The 21,296-nt window shown below is 50.3% G+C and overlaps 1 protein-coding gene across 6 annotated transcripts in view; it reads left to right on the top strand.

Moving 5' to 3' along the window:
- Positions 1 to 21,296, top strand: part of CROCC2 (ciliary rootlet coiled-coil, rootletin family member 2) — a 207,065-nt gene that overhangs the window by 168,546 nt on the left and 17,223 nt on the right. For all 6 annotated transcript variants that reach the window (XM_048864821.2, XM_075132329.1, XM_075132330.1 and 3 more), the window contains 2 exons: positions 10,354 to 10,794; positions 13,595 to 13,744. In XM_048864821.2, coding sequence (XP_048720778.2) covers positions 10,354 to 10,794; positions 13,595 to 13,744 — 591 coding nt within the window. The remainder of the gene's footprint in view (positions 1 to 10,353; positions 10,795 to 13,594; positions 13,745 to 21,296) is intronic.

Below are 21,296 nucleotides of genomic sequence, written 5' to 3'. Positions count from 1 at the left end.
GTGAGGATTTCACATCCCAGCTATTGATAAGTGAGTTCTTGCCAGACAGGATGCTATCAAACTAAGTTTCCTTTTACATTTTCTAGGCACTTCCCTTCCTCTGGAGGTGATAGGAATACAATCCTGTCCTGATAGTGCCTAACAGCCCAATAGCACCTTATTTCAATGTGACTAGTTTGGAATGTGAGGATGTGACCGTTCGCTTCCCAGCTTATGGCTGCCTCTGCTGCTTAGCCAAAGGCCTGAGCCTAAGCACAGGGCCACAAACTGTCACAGTAAGAGAAGGCCCTTACACTGGCAGACAGTGGTTTTGATTCTTTCTTTCTTTTATACCTCTATCACTAGCCAAGTGATAAGAATACACCTAAATTCTTAGAGTATAGGCCTTTACAGACAGGCCTGAATATCTATATCCTAACATCCAGCACCCAGACACCCGGTTCTCAGTGGGATCCAAACCCCAAATAAATCCGTTTTACTCTGCATAAAGCTCATACAGGGTAAACTCATAAATTGTCCGCCCTCTATAACACTGATAGAGAGATCTGCACAGCTGTTTGCTCCCCCAGGTATTAATCACTTATTCTGGGTTCATTAATAAACAAAAGTGATTTTATTATGTATAAAAAGTAGGATTTAAGTGGTTTCAAGTAATAACAGACAGAACAAAGTAAGTTACAAAGCAAAATAAAGCAAAAACACACAAGTCTAAGCCTAATACATTAGGAAATTGATTACAGGTAATATCTCGCCCTCAGAGATGTTCCAATAAGCCTCTTCCTCAGACTAGACACCTTCCTAGTCTGGGCCCAATCCTTTCCCCTGGTACAGTCCTTGTTCGTTTCAGCAGACATCTCAGGTGGTAACTAGGGGTTTACTCATGACTGGCAGCCCCCTTTGTTCTGTTCCATCCCCTTTTATAGCTTTGGCACAAGGCAGGAATCTTTTGTCTCTCTGGGTCCCCACCCCTCCTTCTAAATGGAAAAGTACCATATTTAAGATGAATTTCAGCATCAGGTGACATGGTCACATATCCCTGTGAGATCTCATTCTTCATTACCCACAGGCTGGCCCACACGTACACAGGAAGGCTTGCAGGTAAATAAACCCATTCACAGTTCATTGATTCTGAAGCACCCTTAATGGCTTCCACTTAATATGTTTACATCAGTAATACAAGTTTATCTTATTCTCCTAACTCCAGACATAGAAATGATACATGCAAACAAATAGGATGAACACAGTCAGTAGATTATAAGCTTTGTAATGATACCTTACAAGAGACCTTTTGCATAAAGCATATTGGAGTTACATCATATTCACATTCATAAGCATATTTTCAAAAAGCGTATGGAATGCAATGTCACATCCCCTTTCTGAAATTAAATGCTACTGTGTTGGGCCACTGTGGTGTTTTCCCCACCACAGGGATGTTAAATTTAATTATATAATGGTCACTATTACCAAGCGGTCCAGCTATATTCCACCTCTTGGACCTGATCCTGTGTGCCACTTAGGACTAAATCAATAATTGCCTTTCCTCTTGTTTCAGAGTAGCAGCCGTGTTAATCTGTATTTGCAAAAAGAATACTTAGAGTCTAAGGTGCCACAAGTACTCCTCTCCTCTTGTGGGTTCCAGGACTAGCTGCTCCAAGAAGCAGTCATTTAAGGTGTCAAGAAACTTTATCTCTGCATCCCTTCCTGAGGTGACATGTACCCAGTCAATATGGGGATAGTTGAAATCCCCCATTATTATTGAGTTTTTTATTTTAATAGCCTCTCTAAACTCCCTGAGTATTTGACGATCACTATCACCATCCTGGTCAGGTGGTCGGTAATATATCCCTACTGTTATATTCTTATTATTTAAGCATGGAATTCCTATCCATAGAGATTCTATGGTACAGTTTGGTTCATTTAAGATTTTTACTTCATTTGATTCTACGTTTTCTTTCAGATATAGTGCCACTCCCTCACCAGCATGACCTGTTCTGTCCTTCTGATATATTTTGTACCCTGGTATTACCATGTCCCATTGATTATCCTCATTCCACCAAGTTTCTGTGATGCCTATTATATCAATATCCCCATTTAATACGAGGCACTCTAGTTCACTCATCTTATTATTTAGATTTCTAGCACCGGTATATAAGCACTTTAAAAACCTGTCACGTTTTAGCTGTCTGCCATTACATGATGGAATTGAATGGTACTTTTTTCTTTTGACTATTTCTCATCAGACCCCACCTGTATTTTATCATCTTCCATCCTCTCCTCCTTATTAGGACATAGGGAATCTCCATTTATAGATCCTCCCCTAAGGGATGTCTGAACTATGTGCTCCTCCACACCTGTCGGCTTTCCCCCAGCCCTTAGTTTTAAAAACAGCTCTACAACCTTTTTTAATTTTAAGTGCCAGCAATCTGGTTTCAGTTTGGTTTAGGTGGAGCCCATCCTTCCTGTATAGGCTCCCCCTTTTCCCAAAAGTTTCCACAGTTCCTAATAAATCTAAACCCCTCCTCCCTACCCCATCATCTCATCCACGCATTGAGACCCTGCAGTTCTGCCTGTCTAACTGGCCCTGCACGTAGAACTGGGAGCATTTAGAGAATGCTACCGAGGAGGTCTTGGCCTTCCATCTCTTACCTAGCAGCCTAGCAGCATGAGGGGGGAGCAGGCACATGAGTGTGGAGGAGTGGGACAGCACAAGAGCGGGGAGCCGCAGTTGATAGGGCACTGGCCTGGGACCCAGGCAACCTGGGTTCCTTCCACTGATCTGCAGGGTGACTTGGGGTTCGTCTTGGAGTTCCTTGTTTATTTAGACTGTTAGCTCTTTGGGACTGTCTTTAGGTGGCAGTACACATGAGAACTGACCTAGCCCACATGTCTGGCAGTGGCTAGTCCAGGGGTCCTGTTCTTGGTGGACAGCTCCAGGTGTTGCTGGGATACAGATTAGAATACCGCTGGCCCTTTGATGAGCAGAAGCAGGCTTCAGGCCCTGCAGGTCAGTTTCCACTGGGAGCAGAAATTGGTGACGCAGAGTCACTCCCCTGGAGGAACCTCACCCAGTGTCCCTGGCACCAAGAGGCAGCTGTCATGGGCCTCTGTTTCTCCTGAAATCTCCTGGATGCTGTCTGCTTTACACACAGTGCCCTTCTCCTCCTCCACCACTGGGATTTACACCTGGAAACCCCTTAGACCAGACCAGCTGAGCTAGGGTCACATGGTCCCCAGGTGGCCTGTCCCTTAACCCTCCTTTTGTGCCGCTGCTGTGCAATGCAAAGGAACCTCAGAGCAGCTTTACCTGCCCATCGCGAGAGTGGTGCAAGCCAAGTTGCCTCCTTGCCCATGTGCAGGGCTGGGTATCTGCCCTATTCCTGTGACTTCTTCTGTGGAGAAGTCCCTCCTGGGTACTCATCCCTCAATGTTAGCTGCCGTTGCCGTGGCAATTGTAGTAATTGTCCTTTTTTTCCCTGGTGCCACCCCTGCCCGAGGATGCTGTAGTGCCCAGGTAAATAGTGTCAGTAACTCTGGGAGGGGCTGCATGGAGGTGCTCGTTCATTGCAGCGGTGCAGGGAGTGTGTGGGGTTGGGGCATGTCAGTGGGACAGGGACCCCTTTCATAGTCTAGCTCAGGTCTGTGTGGGCAAGCAGAGCTCAATCTGCTACACTCCCTGGAACGGTGCCAGGGATGGATGAGCATGGGAGACTGCTCCATGGCTCCCTCCTCCATTGCCCAGGATGAGACAAGTTCTGCTGCACTGCTCGGGAGGGGTGGAGGGAGGACTGCAGACATTCTCAGTGCACACCCTGGAGCTGAGCCTTTCCCCAGGGCCATGGAAGCTTCAGGGCGCTTGGGAATGCAGGTGAGTAGGGGGACCAGTCTGCAGGGCATGGCCACTAAAGGAAACAGACTGCCTATCAAAGAGACTGACCTCTTTACTGAGGGAGCCAGCAGGGTGCCCTGCCTGGAGAGTGTGACTCACGACACTGTCAGTACCTGCGCCTGCTAGGCAGGACCCCACTGCCTGCTGCTGCTTCTCTCTCCCCGGTCTGGGAAGGGGGGGCTCACCAGTGTTCACTGGCTCTGCTCCTACCTTGAAGTCTGGGTCTTGTCCTGGATGACTCTAAAGGCAGAGGAGGCCTGGAATTACTTCAAGTCAAAGCTGCAGAAGCTATCAGAAGCCTGCATCCCAAGAAAGGGGAAAAAATTCATAGGCAGTAGTTGTAGACCAAGCTGGATGAGCAAGCATCTCAGAAAGGTGATTAAGAAAAAGCAGAAAGCGCACAAGGAGTGGAAGATGGGAGGGATCAGCAAGGAAAGCTACCTTATTGTGGTCAGAACATGTAGGGATAAAGTGAGAAAGGCTAAAAGTCAAGCAGAGTTGGACCTTGCAAAGGGAATTAAAACCAATAGTAAAAGGTTCTGTAGCCATATAAATAAGAAGAAAACTAAGAAAGAAGAAGTGGGACTGCTAAACACTGAGGATGGAGTGGAGATTAAAGATAATCTAGGCATGGCCCAATATTTAAACAACTACTTTGCCTCAGTCTTTAATGAGGCTAATGAGGATCTTAGGGATAATGGTAGCATGACAAATGGGAATGAGGATATGGAAGTAGATATTACCATATCTGAGATAGAAGCGAAACTTGAACAGCTTAATGGGACTAAATGGGGGCCCAGATAATTTTCATCCAAGAATATTAAAGGAATTGGCACATGAAATTGCAAGCCCATTAGCATGAATTTCTAACGAATTTGTAAACTCAGGGGTTGTACAGTATGACTGGAGAATTGCTAACATAGTTCCTATTTTTAAGAAAGGAAAAAAAAGTAATCTGGGTAACTATAGGCCTGTTAGTTTGACATCTGTAGTATGCAAGGTCTTAGAAAAAATTTTGAAAGAGAAAGTAGTTAAGGATGTTGAGGTCAATGGTAAATGGGACAACATTTTACAAAAGGTAGATCATGCCAAACCAACCTGATCCCCTTCTTTGAGAAATTTCAGAGTAGCAGCCATGTTAGTCTGTATCTGCAAAAAGAAAAGGAATACTTGTGGCACCTTAGAGACTAACAAATTTATTTGAGCATAAGCTTTCGTGAGCTATAGCTCACTTCATCAGATACATGCAGTGGAAAATACAGTGGGGAGATTTTATATACACCGAGAACATGAAACAATGGGTGTTACCATACACACTGTAACAAGAGTGATCAGGTAAGGTGAAATATTACCAGCAAGAGAGAAGAAAAAAAAAAACCTTTTGTAGTGCTAATCAAGGTGGGCCATTTCCAGCAGTTGACAAGAACATGTGAGGAACAGTAGGGGGGGAAATAAACATGGGGAAATAGTTTTACTTTGTGTAATGACACATCCACTCCCAGTCTTTATTCAAGCCTAAGTTAATTGTATCCAGTCTGCAAATTAATTCCAATTCAGCAGTCTCTCATTGGAATCTGTTTTTGATGTTTTTTTGTTGAAGAATTGCCACTTTTAGGTCTGTAATCGAGTGACCAGAGAGATTGAAGTGTTCTCCGACTGGTTTTTGAAAGTTCTAATTCTTGACGTCTGATTTGTGTCCATTTATTCTTTTACGTAGAGACTGTCCAGTTTGGCCAATGTACATGGCAGAGGGACTGCTGGCACATGATGACATATATCACATTGGTAGATGTGCAGGTGAACGAGCCTCTGATAGTGTGGCTGATGTGATTAGGCCCTATGATGGTGTCCCCTGAATAGATATGTGGACACAGTTGGCAATGGGCTTTGTTGCAAGGATAGGTTCCTGGGTTAGTGGTTTTGTTGTGTGGTGTGTGGTTGCTGGTGAGTATTTGCTTCAGGTTGGGTGGCTGTCTGTAAGCAAGGACTGGCCTGTCTGCCAAAATCTGTGAGAGTGATGGGTCGTCCTTCAGGATAGGTTGTAGATCCTTGATGATGCGCTGGAGAGGTTTTAGTTGGGGGCTGAAGGTGATGGCTAGTGTCGTTCTGTTATTTTCTTTGTTGGGCCTGTAGTAGGTAACTTCTGGGTACTCTTCTGGCTCTGTCATTCTGTTTCTTCACTTCAGCAGGTGGGCACTGTAGTTGTAAGAACGCTTGATACAGATCTTGTAGGTGTTTGTCTCTGTCTGAGGGGTTGGAGCAAATGCAGTTGTATCGTAGAGCTTGGCTGTAGACAATGGATCGTGTGGTTTGGTCTGAATGAAAGCTGGAGGCATGTAGTAAGTATGGCAAACAGTAGGTTTCCGGTATAGGGTCGTGTTTATGTGACCATTGCTTATTAGTACCGTAGGGTCCAGGAAGTGGATCTCTTGTGTGGACTGATCCAGGCTGAGGTTGATGGTGGGATGGAAATAGTTGAAATCATGGTGGAATTCCTCAAGGGCTTCTTTTCCATGGGTCCAGATGATGAAGATGTCATCAATGTCAGCCACACGATCAGTGGCTCATTCACCTGCACATCTACCAATGTGATATATGCCATCATGTGCCAGCAATGCCCCTCTGCTGTGTACATTGGCCAAACTGGACAGTCTCTATGTAAAAGAAAAAATGGACACAAATCAGACGTCAAGAATTACAATGTTCAAAAATCAGTCGGAGAACACTTCAATCTCTTTGGTCACTCGATTACAGACCTAAAAGTGGCAATTCTTCACCAAAAATCTTCAAAAACAGACTCCAACGAGAGACTGCTGAATTAGAATTAATTTGCAAACTGGACACCATTAATTTAGGCTTGAATAAAGACTGGAAGTGGATGTGTCATTACACAAAGTAAAACTATTTCCCCATGTTTATTCCCCCTCCCCTGCCCCCCACTGTTCCTCACACATTCTTGTCAACTGCTGGAAATGGCCCACCTTGATTAGCACTACAAAAGGTGGGTTTTTTTTCCTCTCTCCTGCTGGTAATAGCTCACCATACCTGATCACTCTCGTTACAGTGTGTATGGTAACATCCATTGTTTCATGTTCTCTGTGTATATAAAATCTCCCCACTGTATTTTCCACTGCATGCATCCGATAAAGTGAGCTGTAGCTCACGAAAGCTTATGGTCCAATAAATTTGTTAGTCTCTAAGGTGCCACAAGTACTCCTTTTCTTTCTTCCAGAAAGAAACACATTTTTTAGACAAAGGAAACACAGTGGATCTAATTTACCTAGATTTCAGTAAGGCATTTGATACAGTGCCACATGGGGAATTATTAGTTAAATTGGAAAAGATGGGGATCAATATGAAAATTGAAAGGTGGATAAGGAATTGGTTAAAGGGGAGACTACAGTGGGTCATACTGAAAGGTGAACTGTCAGGCTGGAGGGAGGTTACCAGTGGAATTCCTCAGGGATCTGTTTTGGGACCAATCTTATTTAATCTTTTTATTACTGACCTGAGCACAAAAAGTGGGAGTGTGCTAATAAAGTTTGCGGATGATACAAAGCTGGGAGGTATTGCCAATTTAGAGAAGGACAGGAATATCATACAGGAGGATCTGGATGACCTTGTAAACTGGAGTAATAGTAATAGGATGAAATTTAATAGTGAAAAGTGTAAGGTCATGCATTTAGGCATTAATAACAAGAATTTTAGTTATAAGCTGGGGACGCATCAATTAGAAGTAACAGAGGAGGAGAAGGACCTTGGAGTATTGGCTGACCACAGGATGATTATGAGCTGCCAATGTGATATGTCTGTGAAAAAACCTAATGCGGTCTTGGGATGCATCAGGCAAGGTATTTCCAGTAGAGATAAGGAGGTGTTAGTACCATTATACAAGGCACTGGTGAGACCTCACCTGGAATACTGTGTGCAGTTCTGGTCACCCATGTTTAAGAAGGATGAATTCAAACTGGAACAGGTACAGAGAAGGGCTACTAGGATGATCCGAGGAATGGAAAACCTGTCTTATGAAAGGAGACTCAAGGAGTTTGGGTTGTTTAGCCTAACCAAAAGAAGGCTGAGGGGAGATATGATTGCTCTTGATAAATATATCAGAGGGATAAATACCAGAGAGAGAGAGAAATTATTTAAGCTCAGTACCAATATGGACACAAGAACAAATGGATATAAACTGGCCATCGGGAAGTTTAGACTTGAAATTAAACAAAGGTTTCTAACCATCAGAGGAGTGAGGTTCTGGAACAGCCTTCCAAGGGAAGCAGTGGGGGCAAAAGACTTATCTGGTTTTAAGATTAAACTCGATAAGTTTAAGGAGGAGATGGTATGATGGGATAATATGATTTTGGCAATTAATTGATCTTTAACTATTCATGGTAAATAGGCCCAATGGCCTGTGATGGGATGTTAGATGGGGTGGGACCTGAGTTACTACAGAGAATTCTTTCCTGGGTATCTGGCTGGTGAACCTTGCCCATATGCTCAGGGTTCAGCTGATCGCCATATTTGGAGTCGGGAAGGAATTTTCCTCCAGGGCAGATTGGAAAAGGCCTTGGAGGTTTTTCGCCTTCCTCTGCAGCATGGGGCACGGGTCACTTGCTGGAGGATTCTCTGCACCCTGAAGTCTTTAAACCATGATTTGAGGACTTCAATAGGTCAGACATAGGTGAGAGGTTTATTGTAGGAGTGGGTGGGTGAAATTCTGTGGCCTGCATTGTGCAGGAGGTCAGACTAGATGATCATAATGGTCCCTTCTGACCTTAATGTCTATGAATCTATGTCTGCTAGGGATCAGCTGGCCTCCATAGACAAATGTGCTTCTCTAGGGAGTGCAGAGACCCCCGGAGTGCCTACAGAAAGGGCTCATCCATACACATGTATTCCCGGGCGACTGGTGACACGTGACACGGCTCCAGGCCAGGTTTACACCTCTGTAGAGCCCCACAGGCACCAGCTGCTGTGAGCTAGCTAAACCGGTGCCACCTCACACTGTTAGTTGCCCTGGTACTGTTCTGTGTTTAGACAAGGCCCTGGTGATTGCTCCCACTCCAGAGCTGCCAGGCTGCCCAGGACAGGCCCATCACAGCCCACAGAACTCCATGGATCATCCAGTCCTGGCAAATTCCCCTTCCTGTTATCGCTAGTCACACTAGGAACCTGATTCCCAGCCAGAGCTGCCCCTGATCTGTGTCCTCCCATCTTGCCCCCCATACCCTGCCCCACTACACACCTACACACCTTCTACCAATCTCTAGGCACCACACAAGGCCAAGAACCCTCCTAATATAGCACCCGGGGCTGTCCCTGGACAGCACTGGGACGTGGGCCAGGCGCCAGGCTACTAGGCAAGTGCAGGGATGCCGCTGGCTTTTAACTGGGCATGCGTTACAGAGAGTGTGGCAGAGCAGTGCACAGGGCAGGGAGCTGGCCTGTGGAGTGGTGGAGGAAGGCCAAAGCAGGTCAGGGAAAGCAAGTGTGGGGGGAGCTGGGCAGGCTGACACAGGGAGGGGGCAGCATGCATGAGGGGAGAGACGGCACGTGAGCGGGGAGTGTGGAGGGGTGAGCCAATGCGCGAGGGGGAGTAGATGCCCGAGTGGGGAGCGTGATGGTCTGGCACGTGGGGGGGGGGGAGCAAGCATGTGGGGGGGGGAAATGTGATGGGCTGGCGCATGAGGAGGGAACAAGTGCCCAAGCAGGGAGCATGGAGGGATAGGCCAGTGCGTGAGGGGAAAGCAGGCATGCGAGCAGGGAGCGTGGAGGGGCAGGCCAGTGCGTGAGGGGGAAGCAGGCATGCGAGCAGGGAGCGTGGAGGGGCAGGCCAGTGCGTGAGGGGGAAGCAGGCATGCGAGCAGGGAGCGTGGAGGGGCAGGCCAGTGCGTGAGGGGGAAGCAGGCATGCGAGCAGGGAGCGTGGAGGGGCAGGCCAGCGTGTGAGGGGGAAGCAGGCATGCGAGCAGGGAGCGTGGAGGGGCAGGCCAGCGTGTGAGGGGGGAGCAGGCGCATGAACAGGGAGCATGGAGGGGCGGGCCGGGCTGGCACACGAGGGGCAAGCAGCGAGCGTGGAGGGGCAGGTGGGTGGGCTGGCTGGTGGGCAAGTGAGGGGCAAGCATGGAGGGGCGGGTCAGCATGTGAGGGAGGAGCAGGCGTGGGGACCGTGGAGGGGTGGGCTGGCATGCGAGCGGGGAGCAGGTGCGGAAGCGTGGAGAGGCAGGCCAGTGTGCGAGGGGGGAGCGTGGAGGGGCGGGCCGGGCTGCTGGTGCAAACGGGGAGCAGAAAGGGGCGAGCCGACGTGCACAAGGGGAGTGTGGAGGGGCGGGCCAGTGCGCTAGGGGGGAGCAGGCGTGCAAGTGAGGAGTGTGGAGGGGTGAGCACGTGCACGAGAGGGTAGCACACTGCAGGCAGTGGTGGAAAGGATGATACACGTTGCTGAGGTAGGTCACCTTTGTTTTTTAGGAGAAGGTCACTAGGCTGAAAGCCAAAGATATCAAGCTGGAGACGGACAAGCGGAGGCTGAAGGAAGTCCTGGAGGCAGCCGAGAACAGGGCCACCAAGCTGGAGCTGAGCCGTTGCTCCATGGAAGGGGAACTTCAGCATGTCCAGCTCAGCCTGGTGGACCGAGATACCAAGATCCAGGCCCTGCAGGAGCAGGTCCAGGCCCTGCGCTGCCAGTTGGGGGACAGTGAGAGCAAATCAGCCAAGCTGCAGCTGGAGCTGGGCCACTTGGGTCACTCCCTGACCCAGAAAGAGGATGAGGAGAGCCACCTGAAGGTCAAGGTACGGAGCCTTTCCCAGGCACTGACTGATGCCTCCATGGGGTCCTCCACCCTTCAGGAGAACATCTGCCAGCTGCAGAAGGCTCTGACAGCAGCGGAGCAAGACCGCCGGGTGCTCCAGGTAATGGTCCCACCCCTTCTCCTCAGCACTGGGCAAGCAGGCAATGTGGGGGTGGGACTGAGCAGGGGAAAGGTGTCAGCACAGCCACTGGCCCTTTGGACACAGTTGGGAAGGCCATTGCACTTGCTGAACCCACCAGTGTACATCCCAGTGGGGTCCAATCCACCCCACAAACACCCTGTGCTGCAGGATGCACCGTGCCCCACCAGAGAGCGGAGCACTGGGATCAGCACCAGGTGGAACTCAGCCTGAACGGGGGCTTGTAAACACTCCCTTTGGCACCAATGCGCTGGGGTTTGCCCAGCTGAAATATCGCAATGTCTTGGAACAAACCAATGTTTGGGTGAAGCATGGCCCAAGGGGAAGCTGCCCCATTCAGAGATCACAGGGAAGGCAGCTGGCTGAAGGACCTCCCAGAGAGAAGTTTGCAGGCCTGAGTTCCCTTGGAGGTCAGGCTAGATGGGCAGAATGGGCCCTTTCAGTCTGGAAATCCACAAACCTGTGGATTTAGCACGATGTCAGCGCAGCCCTGTAATTAGCCTAGCCTGCTTGGGGCTGGGCCCTGGCTCTCCTCCATGGCAGCAAACATTAGTAGTCCTTTCAGCCAGCTTGTCCTGAGGTTTGAGGAGAGGCTGAGGGAACTTATGAGGAGAGGCTGAGGGAACTGGGATTATTTAGTCTGCAGAAGAGAAGAATGAGGAGAGATTTGATAGCTGCTTTCCCCTGAAAGGGGGTTCCAAAGAGGATGGCTCTAGACAGTTCTCAGTGGTAGCAGATGACAGAATGAGGAGTAATGGTCTCAAGTTGCAGTGGGGGAGGTTTAGGTTGGATATTAGGAAAAACTTTTTCACTAGGAGGGTGGTGAAGCACTGAAATGGGTTACCTAGGGAGGTGGTGGAATCTCCTTCCTTAGAGGTTTTTAAGGTCAGGCTTGACAAAGCCCTGGCTGGGATGATTTAGTTGGGGATTGGTCCTGCTTTGAGCAGGGGGTTGAACTAGATGACCTCCTGAGGTCCCTTCCAACCCTGATATTTTATTATTCTAACCCAGGAACCAATCCCTGCAACAAACCCCGCTGCCAACTCTGTCCGCATATCTATTCAAGGGACACCATCATAGGATCTAACCACATCAGCCACACCATCAGGGGCTCGTTCACCGGCACATCTACCAATGTGATATATGCCATCACGTGCCAGCAATGCCCCTCTCCCATGTACCTTGGCCAAACCAGACAGTCTCTATGCAAAAGAATAAATGGACACAAATCAGACATCAAGAACTGTAACATTCAAAAACCAGTAGGAGAGCACTTCAGTCTCCCTCGACACTCAATAACAGACTTAAAAGTGGCAATTCTTCAACAAAAAAACTTCAGAAACAGACTTCAACAAGAAACTGCAGAACTGGAATTAATTTGCAAACTGGACACCATCAAATTAGGCCTGAATAAAGACTGGGAATAGATGGGTCACTACAAAAAGTAATTTTCCCTCTGCTGATACTCACACCTTCTTGTCAACAGTTGGAAATGGGCAACGTCCACCTTGATTGCATTGGCCTTGTTAGCACTACAAAAGTAATTTTCCCTCTCTTGATATTCACCCTTTCTTGTCAACTGTTGAGAATAGGCCACTTCCACCTTAATTGTATTTGCCTCGTTAGCACTGACCCACCACTTGGAAAGGCAACTCCCATCTTTTCATGTGCCGTGATATATATATTGCTTACTCTGGTGAAGTGGCTTATGCCCAAATAAATTTGTTAGTCTCTAAGGTGCCACAAGGACTCCTCATTGTTCTATCCTCCATGAATTTATCTAATTCTTTTTTTAACCCTGTTATAATCTTGGCCTTCACAACATCTTCTGGCAAGGAGGTCCGCAGGTTGACTGTGCGATGTGTGAAGAAATACTTCCTTTTTTTTGTTTTAAACCTGCTGCCTATTAATTTAATTTGGAGATCCCTAGTTCTTGTGATATGAGCAGGAGTAAATAACACTTCCTTATTCACTTTCTCCACATCAGTCATGATTTTATAAAGCTCTAGCATATCCCCCCTTATTCATCTCTTTTCCAAGCTGAAAAGTCCCAGTCTTATTAATCTCTCCTCATACGGCAGCTGTTCCATACCCCTAATAATATTTATTGCCCTTTTCTGAACCTTTTCCAATTCCAATATCTTTTTTGAGATGGGGCGACCATACCTACACGCAATATTCAAGATGTGGGCATACCATGGATTTATATAGAGGCAATATGATATTTTCTGTTTTATTATCTATCCCTTTCTTAATGATTCCCAACATAGCTATAATGAAACTATGCCAATTCATCCCAGCTGGGGACCTGGCCCATAGGCTCCAATGGAGTGACAATGAGTCACCGCAGCTGGGCAGCTGACCCGTAGACTACAGTGCATAGACAGTGAGTCACCCCAGCTGGGCACCTGACCCGTAGACTACAGTGGATAGACAGTGAGTCACCCCAGCTGGGCACCTGGCCCACAGACCCCAGTGGAGCGACGCCGAGTCACCCCAGCTGGGGACCTGACTAATAGGTAGGGATCTGGCCAACAGCTGGGACCTGGCCCGTAGCTGGGGACCTGGCCTAAAGTACGCTTGCAATGACAGAGCTCTGTACTGGGATATACAATGCATATATCTTGTTGCACATGAAGGGCCAGGTGGATGCCAGCTAACACGTGCAGGGCATTAAGAACAGGCAGACCTGGCAGGGCTGAGGTAGCAGTCAGTGCCTGGGTTCTGAATGTTTCCTCTGAGTGACCCATTCCTTTCTCAGGAGCGCTTGGACTCTGTGCGGCAGGCACTGTCAGACAGCAAGAGGCAGAACCACGGCCTGACAGACACCATGCACATGCTGCAGGACCAGCTGGGAGAGCTGGAGCTGAGGTGCAGGGAACTGGAGGCTCAGGTCAAGCACCTGCAGGAGGTGAGTGAGGGAGAGAGGAAGGATGGCCTTGAGCTAAAGACCCTAGACGCAGCCTTGGGAGATCTGATTTCAAGTCCCTGCTCTGCCACATATTCCTGTCTGTCCTTGGGTGAGTCACTTAGCCTATCTAGGCCTCAGTTCCCCCTCATAATACTGCTTCCTTTGCTTGTTTAGATATGGAGCATGTGTACCGCACCTAGTACAGGGGGCCCTGATCCCAGTCGAGGCACCAGTTAGTGTACATAATTCCTGAGGAGAAGCTGGGCCATAGCAAGGGGGGAAGTGCCAACAAGGAGGGGAAAGAAGATGGGAGGAGGGGGAAGACTCAGACCCTCCCATCCAGCTAAGCAGGGTCAGCAGCTGGATGGGAGCCCTCCAAGTAACCCAGCATGCTGTGGGAAATGGGACTGGTGGCTCAGGAGGTAGCACGCCTTCTTCAGAGTTAGTTAAGCAAATGTCCTCCCATGGGGCAGAGGGCCCTGTGCCACTGGAGAGACTGGGCTCTCATTGAGACACAAAACTGTGACCCCAAGTACTTGTGGGCATTAATGATCCTACATCCCTTTTACAAGAGGAGCGGAGTCAGCTTCAATGGAGGGGCCTAATTGCAGCTGGGGGAAGTAGATGTTGGCTAGCGCCGTATCAGCTGCATAGAGTAGTCTTCACTTCCCACAAGCCTGTTGTGTAGTGTAGTTCTAGGCTGTTAACCAGCTGCTGTGTTCTACCCCAGACGTGCCTGACCCTTTTACCAGGTTGTCTAGGCAGCACCCCCTTTTGTGGCACATCAAGACACAACACACTCCAGTGCGGGTCTCGAGTGGTCAGGTGTTGCCCCTTCTGGAACTGATGCCATGGTGCCTTCAACCCCCTCCTGTGGCACACTGAAGTCTTACCCTTTCTGGTGTGTGTGAGTCCAAACCAAAAATGAAAACAGTGCACTTCAAAACCAGGGCTCCACCCCTGTGGTCTGGGCTTGCCTCCCTGAGGCTGGTCTCTTTTTGTCAGTCTGCCTGGCCCTGGTCATCCTGTCCACCACATGGCTCCTCCATGCCACAAGCTGCCTTAGGCTCTCATCTGGAGCTGGTGCCCTCCCCAAGGAAGCAGCAGATCTCTACTCTCCTTCCCGGGGCTAGGTCTCTTCCACCTTTCAGCTCCTCTCTCCACACCTGCCATTGGTTGCAGGTATAGCAGATGGGGTCAACTGGGTCCACAGGCTCTCCTTAACCCTGTCATTGCCAGTGTGGGGCTTGTCCCATCACTGCCCCATCACAGCTTCAAAGACATAAAATAAGGAATAGCTGTTTATACAATGGTTAGTAAAACCCTGTGGGATGAAAGGCACTATATACATGTAGGGTAGTATTTAATTATGTATTGGTTGTTCTGTATGTATTTATTATGGGAAAGAAGACCACAAAAGATGGAATAGAAAAAACAGCAAGAGGAAGCACGAAAGAGACACAAATGTAGACTGGTAGGGATAGAGGTCCTGACTCTGGTTTCAGCTGTGTGGTGTAAATCTAGTAGAATTATTCCAAATATACATTGCTGGACTGAGAACAGAACTGGGCCCAAAGAGAAAAAGTCGAGAAGAGAAACCAGATATAGAAACACTGAGGGAGCCACAAAGCTGTCCTCTCTGAAACTGTTGGGACCCATTTTCTGGTGGTGTAAAATGACACAGTTCTTCTTCGAGTGATTGCTCATATCGATTCCAATTAGGTGTGTGCGCGCTGTGTGCACAGTCATTGGAAAGTTTTTCCCCTAGCAGCACCCATCGGGTCGGCTATGAAGCCCCCTGGAGTGGTGCCTTCATGGCACTCAATATATGACCCTGCCGACCTGGTGCCTCCTCAGTTCCTTCTTACCGCCAGTGACGGACATTGGAACTGTGGCGTCTTGCTTAGCAAGTTCTCCATGTTTCCTTAGCTCTTGTTTTTCTTGTTGTTTCTTATATCTTTGTATTTAGTTTATTTTAGTAGTAGTTTGTAGCAGTTGGGCTTGGGGGGTTTACCCTCTATCCTGACTGCTTTCTCTTGGGAGGGCTTTCATGCCCAAGTCCCAGGGGTTCAAGCCCTGCAAGTCCTGCTCCAAGCCCATGCCAACGGGCAACCCTCACGACGTTTGTCTGAAGTGTCTGGAGGAGGCTCACCAAACTGATTGGTGCAGGATTTGTAAGGGGCTTCTACCCAGAACCAAAAAGGAGTGAGGCTTTTGCCTTAAGCAGCTCCTTATGGAGGCGACACTTAGCCCTCAGCCTCCTTCGGCGCTGCAGGACCCAGCACCAAGTTCTTCGGTGCGTAGTGCCCCAGCAGCAGTGGTGGAAGCGACACCGCGGATAGACTGTAGCAGAGAACTGCGAACTGCCACTCCCTGGCACTGAAACTGGCAGGATCGACCTGGCACCACTCCCTGGCGCATAAGTGGCACCAGAAACAAGGGAGGAGTGGCTCTCTGTCCCAGAGGCCTACCCCTCTGGAGCCGGTCAGTGGGGTGAGTCCCTGTGAGGAGCACCCAGTGCCGAAGCCTGTGGAGACGGCACCGTTGACTTTGGCCCCGTAAGGGGGACTGTCGAGTCCAGTGCCATTGGACTCCCCCGCCCACATCATCGAGGAGTTGGAGCTGCCATCCACTCCAGACACCTTTGTGGCAGTGAGGGACCTCATCACCACGACAGCGCCAAGGATTCGCGCCTAGCCTCCAGTACTGCATCGTATGGTGCCATCTCGAGGCAAACCAGAAATGATCCAGCGGTTGGCACCGCTGATCGAGTCCCAGCACCACTCGGAGTACCAGCACTGCTCGCAATCGTGGCACCGCTCCAGGTCACGCCAGCGCTCCCACTCGTGACACCGATCTGCACGTCAGTCTCCTTCACAAAGCAGGTCCTGGACCTGGCAATGGTCCCGATGCTGCTTGACGACCCCGCGTAGCTCCAAGTAGCGGCACCGCTCCCCAGCTCAGCGCCACTTGGCTCCACCCTGGCCCTTGCAGTCCCGATCCCAGTGCTCATACTCGGAGGTGGGATCTAGGTATTTGGAGCAGGACCAGCACCAGTCTGGCCATGGACACTCTGAGGTGGGGGCAGGACCATGGCCTGCACAGTGGCAGGGACCAGCACAGTGGCCATTTTGGATCCCATGGGTGTACCACCAGGCCCACGGCACCCAGTCTAAAGGTTCCCAATTGGCCACCTCTGAACCAAGGGTGGCAGAGGCCTCAGCCAGTCGCCCCACCCTTAGGGGTGCTGAAGGGCCATGCCCCTGTCTCCACTTAGAACCAACTCCAACTCCAGTTCCTGAGCCTGGGGCTACCAGTGACACAGGTTGTCAGGCTCCTGATGAGCAGGAGGGGCAGGAGAACCCTGTTCCCCCATTAGCCTCTTCATCCTCCTCCCCAGACAAGGCCATCGCAGGCAGTTCCATCTCTGGACCGCCTCCTGTAGACAGCTGCACCCACCAGGAATTCCTGTGCAGGGTGGCACTCAACATGGGCCTGCAAGCTGAGGAGGTGGTGGAGTCAGAAGACCCAGTGGTCAACATTTTAGCCCCAGAAGGTCCTTCAAGGGTGGCTCTGCCCCTCATCAAAATTATATAGGCCAATGCCAAGACTATCTAGCAGACTCTGGCCTCCATCCCTCCCACAGCCAAGGGCATTGAGAGGAAGTACTTTGTGCCCTCAAAGGGGTACGAATACCTCTTTACGCACCCGCAGCCCTGTTCATTGGTGGTTGTGGCTGTAAATGAGAAAGAGAGGCAGGGGCAGCAGGCCCCAGCACCCAAGTCCAAGGAGGCCAAGTTCCTGGACTTGTTTGGGCGTAAAGTGTACTCTACGGGGGTCGGGGGGATCCAGCTCAGGATTGCCAACCAGCCGGCAATTCTGAGCCGATATAACTTCAACTCCTGGAACCCGATGCTCAAGTTCCAGGAGCTTGTGCCAACTCAGTCCAGGGAGGAGTTTGGGGCCATAGTAGAGGAGGGCAGGGCGGTGGCACGGACCTCTTTACAGGCCTTACTGGACTCTGCGGACTCAGCAGCGTGCACCTTGTCCTCAGGTATTGCCATGAGGCACACCTTATGGTTGCAAGCCTCGGGCCTACCACCCGAGGTTCAGCAGACAATGCAGGACCTGCCTTTTGATGGGGCGGTCCTGTTTATGGAGCAGACTGACTCTCGGCTGCATAGCCTAAAAGACTCAAGGGTTACTTTGAAATCCTTGGGTATGCACACCCCAGCAACCCACGGAAGCATTTCAAGCCCCAACAGCTGCAGCAGCATTCCTACCCTCCTCGGCCGAGGCTGGACTTTTACAGACAAAGGGGCAGGAAGGGCAGAAGGAAGCCTTCCAACCCCCTTCCAGACAAGGCCAGGGCCCAAACAAACCATCGTCGGGTTCCAAGCAAGCCTTTTAAAGGGATGCCGGAGGACAGCGCACCAGACTCATTCCCAGATCCTTCCCCACCCTTTTTGAATCGTTTGTCCCACTTCTGCCATGCCTGATCCCAAATAACCTCAGACTGCTGGATCCTCCGCATGGTGGAAGCAGAATACTGTCTCCAGTTCTGCTCCTATCCTCCCTCCCACCTCCTTTCCAGGAGGTGCAGGCACTCCTTGCCATGGGAGTGGTGGAGGAGGTTCCTCAGGAGCTAAAGGGCAAGGGATTCTACTCCCGATACCTCCTAATCGCCAAGGCCAAAGGGGGTCTCAGACCCATCCTAGATCTGCGTGGGCTCAACGAATTCATGGTAAAGTTGAAGTTCTGCATAGTCTCCCTGGGCACTATTATCCCCTTCCTGGATTTGGGAGACTGGTATGCTGCCCTCGACATGAAGGATGCGTACTTCCATATAGCAATCCGTCCAGCACACAGGCACTTCCTGCGCTTTGTGGTCAACCACAAACATTATCAATTTGCTGCCCTACAATCCAGCCTCTCAACAGCCCCCTGAATGTTCACCAAGTGCATGTTGATTGTGGCTGTTTTCCACCATCACCAGCAGGTGCAGATATACCCCTCCTCGATGACTGGCTGCTCAGGGGCCGGACCAGGGCGCAGGTGCAGACTCAAATCCGTTTGGTCAGGTCATGTTTGAGTGACTGGTTCTCCTCCTCAACTTGGGGAAGTCGACCCTGGAACCGACCCAGAGAATAGAATTCATTGGAGAAGCGTTAGACTTGGTCCAGGCGTGGGCACTTCTACCGGAGTCCCGATTCTGAGCCATCACGGACATAATTAAAAGCCTCCAGCAATTCCCAACCTCAACAGCAAGGGGGTGCCTGAGTCTCCTCGGCCACATGGCTTCTTCCACTTAAGTGACCTGGCATGCTAGGCTGCGGCTCAGACTGTTGCAGGCATGGCTCGCCTTGGTCTACTGCCCGGGGTGCGACAGCTTGAATTCAGGGGTCAAGGTGCCAGGGCAGATCCTCACGTCCCTTCGCTGGTGGCTTGACCCCCTAGCGGTGTGCAGAGGAGTCTCCTTCCACAACCCTCAACCTTCCTTGTCCCTGGTTATGAACACATCAGCTCTGGGATGGGGGCGCATCAGGGGGACCTCCAGACACAGGGCCTGTGGTCATAGGATAAGCTCTCCCTACATATCAATGTCAAGGAGCTGAGGGCGGTGTGCCTTGCTTGCCAGGCCTTCCAGGCCCGACTGCAAGGCCAGTGCATAGCAGTTCTAATGGACAACACCACCACCATGTTTTACATCAACAAGCAAGGGGAAGCTCGTTCCTCTCCCCTGTGCCAGGAAGCCCTTCATCTGTGGGAGTTCTGCATAGCCCACTCCATTCACCTGGAAGCATCCTTTCTACCTGGAGTTCAGAACATGCTGGCGGACTGGCTCAGCAGGTCCTTCCACACTCACGAGTGGTCCATCCAACTAGATGTCATACACCTCGTCTTCTAAAGATGGGGGTTTCCCCAGGTTGACCTGTTTGCCACTCGACACAACAGGAAGTGCCCAATGTTTTGCTCCTTCCAGGGTTGCAGCCCAGGCTCCCTCACAGACGCATTTCTGCTATCCTGGAGAGGTTGCCTGCTCTATGCCTTTCCCTCATTCCCTCTTATGCACAAAGTCCTGCTCAAGGTCCGCAGGGAGGGGCAAAGGTAATTCTGATAGCTCCAGTGTGGGCTCGCCAGCACTGGTACACCACGCTACTGGAGCTGTCAGTGGACACACCAGTCATGTTACATCTCCTCCCCGACTTACTCAGGACCATGGTCACCTCTGTCACCCCGACCTACGATCCCTCCACCTCATGGCTTGGAAGCTTCATTGCTGAACCCCATGGAACTTCTGTGCTCAGAACGAGTAAGGAAGGTCCTTGGCAGCAGGAAGCCCTCCACTAGAGCCACGTATCTGGCAAAGTGGAAAAGATTCTTGTGTTGGTGTGACCAGCGTCGCACACACCCCCTCCAGGTACCGGTACTCCTCATCTTAGAGTACCTCCTACATCTGAAACAGCAAGGCCTGGCGGCATCTTCCATAAGGGTACACCTCGCTGCTATCTCGGCCTTCCACCCAGGAGCATCTGGTCGATCTGTCTTCGCCAACCATATGGTTCGTCACTTCCTCAAAGGTTTGGAGCACCTACATCCTCAGATCAGGCAGCCTGTCCCTGCATGGGACCTTAACCTGGTCCTCTCCAGGCTCATGGGGCCCCCATTCGAACCATGGGTGATGTGCTCTCTCCTGTATCTGTCTTGGAAGGTAGTTTTCCTGGTTTCCATTACGTCTGCGAGGAGGGTGTCTGAGCTAAAGGCCCTCACCTCTGAACCGCCTTACATGGTTTTCCACAAGGATAAGGTGCAACTCAGGCCACACCCGGCCTTCCTTCCCAAGGTAGTATCGCACTTCTACACCAGCCAGGACATTTTTCTGCCTGTCTTTTACCCTAAGCCTCATGCCAGTACCTGGGAGCAGCAGCTACACTCCCTTGATGTTGGAAGAGCACTAGCTTTCTACATCGAGTGCTCTAAGCCATTCAGAAAATCAAGCTAGCTGTTCATAGCGGTGGCAGACCAGATGAAAGGACTCCCAGTCTCATCTCAAAGAACATCCTCCTCGATCTTGTCCTGCATCCGCACGTGCTATGGACTGGCCTGAGTGCCAATCCCAGCTCTCACAGCACACTCCACTAGGACCCAGGCCTCATCAGCTGCATTCCTGGCCCAGGTCCCGATCCAAGAAATCTGCAGGGCAGCGACTTGGTCCTCGATGCATACCTTCACTTCTCACTGCACCATCGTCCGGCACGCCAGAGACGATGCAGCTTTCAGTAGAGCGGTTCTACAATCAGCGTTTCCTTAACTCCGACCCCACCGCCTGGGTACGGCTTGGGAGTCACCTAATTGGAATGGTTATGAGCAATCACTCGAAGAAGAAAAAACGGTTACTCACCTCTCGTAACTGTTGTTCTTCGAGATGTGTTCCTCATATTCATTCCAAACCCGCCGGCCTTCCCCTCTATTGGAGTAGCCAGCAAGAAGGAACTGAGGAGGCACCGGGTCGGCAGTGTCATCATATATTGAGCGCCATGAAGGCACCACT

The sequence above is a fragment of the Caretta caretta genome, chromosome 9 (genome assembly GCF_965140235.1).
Source record: "Caretta caretta isolate rCarCar2 chromosome 9, rCarCar1.hap1, whole genome shotgun sequence".
NCBI lineage: Eukaryota > Metazoa > Chordata > Testudines > Cheloniidae > Caretta > Caretta caretta.
Note: the sequence above shows the minus strand (reverse complement) of the source record. Positions and strands in the feature narration are given on the sequence as shown.